Source organism: Phaethon aethereus (genome assembly GCF_964289735.1).
Source record: "Phaethon aethereus genome assembly, chromosome: 1".
NCBI classification, from domain to species: domain Eukaryota; kingdom Metazoa; phylum Chordata; class Aves; order Phaethontiformes; family Phaethontidae; genus Phaethon; species Phaethon aethereus.
The window spans coordinates 223,796,985-223,804,808 of NC_138575.1; the positions used below are offsets into that span (position 1 = coordinate 223,796,985).

Consider the following 7,824-nt stretch of genomic DNA (forward strand, 5'->3'; position numbering starts at 1 on the left):
GAATTAAATACACATTGCTGTAGAGGTAACAATGCATTATACATGCTCCTGTTACTGGAACCTCCTCCGACTTGGAGGCAAGCATCAGCTTCCTGATTCCTAACATCCAGCTTTAAAAAGGTTTCATGGGTTGTATTTACTTATAATTTCTTCCTTAAATAACAATCCGATGCGTTATCTCTAACAAGAAATGAAGTCAAACTACTGAAAGAAAACTATTATGTTCCACCTTAGAATAGCATTATATATTTTTAGATATAGGAACTCAGATGAAAAGGACATTTAGCAACCAAAGAGCTGACAGTTAATGTGATCAGTCATGCAACTCACTGCACGAGGCTGCTCTGAGATGCTCTGCAGTCTCTGTCCACGTCGGCAGCTCTGCTTTGGGGAACACGCTGCTCTGATTCCTCCCGTTGCTGTTATAAAGTGACGCCCAAGAGACTTTTAAGCTCTTGGTCAGATACTCCAGGAAAGCAGCCGCTCTGGAGCAAGAGTGTTTTTGGGATTTTGATAACAATACTTCGTCTTAATGCTTAGTTAGCATTGAAAACTCAGGATGCCAGAGTTTTCTCTAACCTGTGAATGCACCATTATTCATTCCTGAAATGTAAGCTCTGTGACCCATAGATGTGCATCATTCTCTAAAAGAGTTTGACATCACCCTCTCCATTCTCACTGGTACACGTAGCTCTTTGCTGCCACTGGTGCACAGTTTGCTGGTTGCAGGACTCGCTCTCGCAGCGTCACTGCCCGGCACCCAGTCAGCCCAGCGCGGTTACGGGTGATCCTGAGCCCGCTGAAAGCGCCTTGCCCACGGTCACTTACTGATGTGCTTCTGACACAGCGAGGGACACGGGGACGCGTTTGCCTGGTGGCTCATTTCACTCAGCTAAAGGCAGCAAGGTTTGCTGTCTGATGGACAAGAAAACGTAAGCTGAGATTTGTCCCCGGAGAATTCGGCACACCGCCACCAGACACAGCGTTTTCCCAGCACGATGGAGCTCAGAGCTGCTGGGAGGGTTGGTGCTGACATCTCACTAGAGGAATGGCGCTTGGCTGCAGGAGGCAAAGGCTTTGCAGGACAGTTTTGCACACATGCTTTATGTCTTGTCGTGATGTGGTCCATGTGTCACATTCCCATTTTAGCACATACACTGCTAAACCTGAAAACAGGACTGTGGCGTGCGTTGAGTGCCAGCAGTGACGGCACGTGCCGCCAAAGGCAGGACACCTCACGGCGGCACCGGGACTTCCGCTGGCTCCCCGCTCTGGCAGCCGTACCCCGAAACAAATGCCCGGCACCGAGCTCCCGAGGTGCTGGTGGGGTTTGGGCGTTGGCAAAAACATCTGGTTAGCAACAAACGTCTGGAAAGGACCCTCTGTTGGGGTGAAGCTTTCAAGCGGCTCATTTCTAGCGGCAGGGAGGCTGTCTGGTACCTCGGTGGCCTCGCCAGGCTGTTCACCTCCGGCCACGCAGCAGGCTGGCAGAGGCAGAGTGCAGGAGCCATCCCCCCGGCCCGGCTGCATCTCCCTCTCCCACCGGGGTGCTGCCACCATCCCGCGGGTTCAGCCCCAGGGCCGAGGACCACCGCCTTCCCGCGCGTTCCCGGTGCGAGAGAGCCGCTTACCTTGCTCTGCAGCCCTGATCCCGCCTCAGCCTCTCTTCCTGCCTTGCTCTGACCTGTCGCTGAGCTCTCAGCTCCTCTTTAAAAAGGGCAGAGGCAGTGGCTCTCGCGTAGGGGCAGCTTTTTGGGGTCCGTGAGGACAGGACGCTCCGAGCGCCGAGAGAGCTTGCCTGAGCAGAGACTGACACTTCTGGAGCCAAAGGTACAGCTGGGATGCCTGACCTGATGCCTCTGAAGCATCCCCCTCCTCTATTGTAACCTCTCATTAAAAAATAAATTTTCAGGTATTCTTTTGGGAACAGATTTTTGCCTACGTGTTTACTCAAAATATGGTCAAATAATATAGTTAAGGAATAAGGAGACCCCATGCATGCTATTGTGCAACACTTGCTTTTATTTCTGTGTTATTCCTTTTGGAGACTTTTTCAATACTATGAATTTTAATAAAGAAGCAATTCCTAAATTGAGCTCCATTACACACATGTATTTAAGAAATGCAAGTTCATTACATGTCTTTTCACCTGACTCCAGAGAAAATGGCTGAGATGTAGATTTATTGTTCACACTACAGTGAAAGCCACCCACCTCCACCTTGTAGGGGATTTCCCACAAGTGACATACCTGGGGTAGGTTCTCGTTTCCTTGATCACTCTCCTTCCACTGCCAATTAGAGACCTCTATGTCTGCCTTTGTCTTACATTTTCTACAAACTGTTGGGGAAAGTGATGCAGGGATGTCGGGTTTTCTGTATTTGACTGTGATAGCAGAAGACTTGGGCATGTTGCAGGAAACTGCAAAGAGAGCATTTGGGGTGGGGAGCTTGCAGACCCACCAAGGTTTCATCATGTTCCGATAGTGACATCTCCCTCTTATTCTTGCAGCAAATGACTCTTGGGGCAGATGAACACTTTCACAACCTTCTCTTTTATCTGTTGTGTCCGCACGCCATACACGATGGGGTTTAGCAATGGGGGGAAGAGCACATACAGGTTGGCCAGGAGAATGTGGACATGGTGAGGGATTTCCCGACCGAAGCGGTGCGTTAAAACAGTGAAAAAAGCAGGAATATAGAAAAGTAATATAACACAGACATGAGAGCCACAGGTGTTGAAAGCCTTGTGACGGGCAGTCCTGGCAGGGAGTCTGAATAATGCCAGAAAAATTAAGACATAGGAGACAGCAATGAGTACAACATCTACCACTATTGCTGCAAAAGGCACCACGAGGCCGTACAAGATATTGACGGAGATGTCGGCACAGGCCAGCCGGGCGATGCCCATGTGCTCGCAGTAGGTGTGCGGGATGACGTTGTGCCTGCAGAACGGCAGCCTTTTCAAAAGAAATATGCAGGGGAAAATGATGCAGAAACTTCTCAGCAAAGCCACCAGTCCAGTTTTGACAACAACTGACTGGGTCAGCACTGCCGCATACCGCAGGGGGTAGCAGATGGCAACGAACCGATCAAATGCCATGGCCAGCAGGATCACTGACTCTGCCGAGAAGCTGAAATGCAGGAAGAACATCTGGGTCAGGCAGGCACCGAAGGAAATCTCCCCGGCACTGAACCAGAACAGAGCCAGCATCTTGGGCACAGTTGTGGTCGACAGCATCAGGTCAGCAATGGCCAGCATGGACAGGAAGAGGTACATGGGCTGGTGGAGGCTACGTTCTGTCCTTATGATAAACAACACGACACCATTTCCTAGCAGGGCCGCCAGATACATGGAGCAGAATGGGATCGAGATCCAGATGTGCGACTTCTCCATGCCTGGGATGCCAGCCAGGATGAATGTTGCTGGCGTCAAGCTGGTAAAGTTGAACGATGGCATGTTTCACCTGAAAGCAAAGGCAGAATACACTGCAGAACATTATTTTAGATGCTCCATCACTACCAAATGCCTTGTATCACCTTCCCTGATCTGCTACTAGCCACAGCCAGACGTATGAACCCAAATTATGAAGACCCATGGCCTGCAATGTATTGCAGAATGTACTTATTATTACGTAAAAACAGGAACATCGAAATTTGCCTCTCACTTGATTTTAACATGATGTAAGTGTATTTTTCTTCCAAGTACTTCCGCTTAGGCCAGAGGGAGTAGAGACAGAATCAACCCTTATTGCACAAATACCTTAAATTGATGTGCTCTAAGTCCTGAGTAGAAGGAAGAAGTCAGGCAACGAGTGTTTGCAGGTCAAGAGTTTGCAGTAATGCACAAGATATTCTGAGAGATCAGGAACTGCAGAGGGGATAATTGTGAGTTTTGAGGTACCTGGTCTCACCTTGGTTAGAGAACAAACTTAGCCCTCGGTTTGAAGTTGGCTGCCCATGTTCCTTCCTTATCTCTACTTCTCTCTCCCTTTCTTTTTGGTTCTGGGACCCAGTTCAACTTGCTTTGCACCTCTTTTTCAGTGCAAAACTAGCAGAAATAAAATTTAACCAGGCACATGGAAAGTCCTTTGTGGTAGGGGAAAACCTGTTTAAGACGGGGTCCCCCACCAGCCAAAGAAAGGGATGCACTGCTGCCCCGGAGAGGTCTAACAAGCACTGGAGGCTGGATCTGACCCAGACTCACACAGGTTAATATGGGATGCAATTTTTTTTAGCAGCTTCTGCAATAACAGTCAGCTCTTAAATATCAAAACTCAAAATAGGAATTACCCATAATGCAGCTGAGATGAGAAAGAGATGCAAGTATTTAAAAACTAAACCGTGAGGTTGCTGCTTACCAAAATATTGACTCCATGTATGAGAAAGCAATTGTATTTTAAACAACAGGTTTGATTCCCTGTCCACACTCAGTGGAGAGGGACACTCACTCTCTCAGTGAGAGAGACACATTTCGCATCTAAAATATGCCGAACCAGGAAAGTGCAAGGAGCCTGCTCCATAGAAACAAACATGACAGTGGACTGTCTTTAAAAATAAAATTAGTCAAAATAATAACTATCTAATTCTGTAAATGATTTAAAACAATTCATTATAAATATTGCATGAAATAAAAATATATGTGATGCATTAAGAGAGAAAATATTATTAATGCTGATAGCATATTCTGTGCTGCCATACCAAAAGTTAGTCATCTCTTGCAAAATGTTAAAGCTGTAAATAAACACAGATGCACTGCGTCTGCAGGTGGGAATCTCAGGGCGACCAGGACCTCTGCACCAGAGGAGCCTCTCAGCATTAGACCCCTTCCTCCATAATCTAATTGCCACTGTAAAACTGCATTAAGAGAAATGCAGCTCTAAGGATGCATCTCCTACAGCTACCCCTAAGCACTCCCTTGGATTCTTCTTTCCTAAAATCTTTTAATCTTATTTTAAACTAAAAGCTGTAACCTAGAAAAAAATCACATCCCTACAGAGCTGCCTGATGATTAGCGAGAGGCCGGCAGCGGTCCGCTGGCGTCGCTGCAGAGGGCTTTGGCTGCAAGCCCCCCGGTGCGCCCAGCACGTCGCCAGCGCCCAGCACAAGGGACGGGGAGGGAGAGGGGATGGGGATGGACCCCCCTCGCTGCCACGCATGGGGGCGGCCTCCCCCACAAGTAATCAGCCTTCGGGATACAGGCTAGGGCAACAAACGCGGGCTGGGTGAGAAAGGCTTCGCTAGTGCCTCCTAAGAAGAGAGAAGAGCAGGAGCGTTCCTCCTGCGTGGCCGGGGCGCGCCTGAGCTCTCCCACGGAAGCGACGCTGCAGCCGGCCCTGGCGAGCTGCGGGCGCCGGCTGGGCGGCCGTGCTGGCATCGCCGTCACGTGCGGCACCCGCGCGCGGTTTGCTCCTGCCCGCTCGCGCCGCGCCGCGCCTTCAGCTCCGCGACCCCAGCTCTCAGAGATACGTCATCGCAGTTAGAGAGCGGCTGATCCCACCGGTGGGCGAGGGGAGGCTCTTCGCATGATTAACGTTAATCAGGAATTGGGCATCTCTGCGCCAGACTCTCAACATCCCAGAGACCCTTCTGGCCCCAGATCCGTGATGCAAACAGCTCACCGGATCCCCGACCTCGGCAGCAATGTGGGTCCCGGGCTGCGCTCCGGGCAGGGGCCACGGTGCCGGAGCCGGGGCGGTGGCGGCACTTGTACCTCTCGGCAGGATCCCAGAGGACGGAGGAAGCGCTGTGCCCTGGTCAGCAGCTCCATGAGGGCCCTCCAGCCGAGGAGACGTGCCCTGGGGTGTCCCCCCCTCCCGCCCCACCTTTGCAGCACAGGCATCACAAGCGCGGTGCTCTCCGCAGACACGCTCGCAGGTCCCGAGCATGTGGCTCTGTGTCTGCTCTGCCTCCCTTCCCACCAAGCGCACAATTATACCCGCGGTGCTTCGCGTCCGCTGTCCTCGGGGCCCTGGGTGGAGTGACGTGATGCAGCTGCAGGTTGTGGCAAGACACAGTCAAGCTTTGGAAAAACAGGCGTGACGAGTCCTAAAAAAATTGGTCTGACTTATCAAAAGTGCCGAGCACCCGGACGTACAAACTCGATGCAATTACTTTTGCAAATATCTTAGCACATATGTATAAATAGCAACCCATGTTTTGAATGGATTATTGAGCATGATACATAACACTCTTGGTGATTAATGCAATAAAAGGAATTTGGAAAAGTGTCCCCACAGGAATGAGAGAGGCAATCTGCGGGCTGTGCTCCTCTAGGATGGGAGGAAGAGTTGGGGTCTTAGGAGCCCTCCTTGGATGAACCTGGGGACACTGCCCACAGTTACCAGGTCAGCCGGCATCCGCTCCTCCCTTCAGGAACCTCGCCGTACATAGGGCTAGAAATACAGTAGTCTGCGGGAACGATTATCCGCAGGCGGAATCATTTCAGCACAAATCAACCTGCAAGCAGAGGCAGCTGTAGATGTCACAGGCTCAGCAGCACACGCACACCTGAAGAAACGCAGGAAGAATTTGACCATAAAAAAAGCAAGAGCAATTGTGGCACACAGCACTCAACATGCAGAAAACCCCCAAGGCAGAAGTCCCCGCATGCTGAGGTTGTTTAGGGTGCTACACAAAATAAGACGCAATGCCTGGCTGTGCCAGAGCTCAGGGCCAGTACATGTGTCCCAGAGAGCTGCAGCGTGGCTGGACTGGTGCTGCGGTGGCATCGCTGCTTCGGGCACCTAGAAAAGCAGAGTTAGTGCCATTGCGGGTGACGCTGGGCAGATGATATTCGTTGCCCTGGCCAGGCTGGAGATGTATGCCTGGAGCCGGCCCCCACTGCTGCCTGTGCCAGGAAAGGACCCAGTGCCAAGGAGCACGGCTGGGCACAGCTCAGCCGTCTGTACAGAAAGGTGGCACAGCATTTCCCAGGGAGGCTCCAGCCAGCAGCCAGCAGAACCTCGAACGATCCCAGCGCAGGAGCTGGCAGCGCCCGGGGCTGGATCAGCCCCTGACTCAGAGGGTGCTGAGCATCCCGGACACGGGCTATTCTGTGACTCGGAGGGTGCCTGAGCATCCTGGACACAGGCTATTCTGTCACTCAGAGGGTGCTGAGCATCCCGGACACGGGCTATTCTGTGACTCGGAGGGTGCTGAGCATCCCAGACACGGGCTATTCTGTGACTCGGAGGGTGCTGAGCATCCCGGACACAGCTATTCTGTGACTCGGAGGGTGCTGAACATCCCAGACATGGGCTATTCTGTGACTCGGAGGGTGCTGAGCATCCCGGACACAGCTATTCTGTGACTCGGAGGGTGCTGAGCATCCCGGACACGGCTATTCTGTGATTCGGAGGGTGCTGAGCATCCTGGACACAGCTATTCTGTGACTCGGAGGGTGCTGAGCATCCCAGACACAGCTATTCTGTGATTCGGAGGGTGCTGAGCATCCCGGACACGGGCTATTCTATGACTCGGAGGGTGCTGAGCATCCCGGACACGGGCTATTCTGTGACTCGGAGGGTGCTGAGCATCCCGGACACGGGCTATTCTGTGCCCACCAGGCTCCCCGTAGTGCACCCGTGCCCACGGGCAGGGAGAAGAGAGATGGACGTGAAAGCAGTGGCAGAGCTCGTGCTGACCTGCACGCACAAATGGCCCTACGCTCCCCACTACCCTGACTGCAAGGGACCACAGTCCTCTAGCAACTGCCAAATCACACCAAAAATCCCATTCAGAAGATGAGAAAAAGTCAGGAGGTAATTTCTGTGGGAAAAAAATATCTACATACAGTGATTTCTTCATGTGTCATGAATTCCTCCC

At 51.6% G+C, this 7,824-nt stretch overlaps 1 protein-coding gene across 1 annotated transcript; it reads right to left on the reverse strand.

The window, feature by feature from the left end:
- Positions 1 to 2,369: 2,369 nt before the first annotated feature.
- Positions 2,370 to 3,457, reverse strand: LOC309414845 (olfactory receptor 52B2-like; the record flags this gene model as incomplete). Its single annotated transcript, XM_082012221.1, has 1 exon — positions 2,370 to 3,457. The coding sequence occupies one exon, from the start codon at positions 3,455 to 3,457 to the stop codon at positions 2,498 to 2,500; it is 960 nt and encodes a 319-aa protein (XP_081868347.1). The 3' UTR covers positions 2,370 to 2,497.
- Positions 3,458 to 7,824: the final 4,367 nt, after the last annotated feature.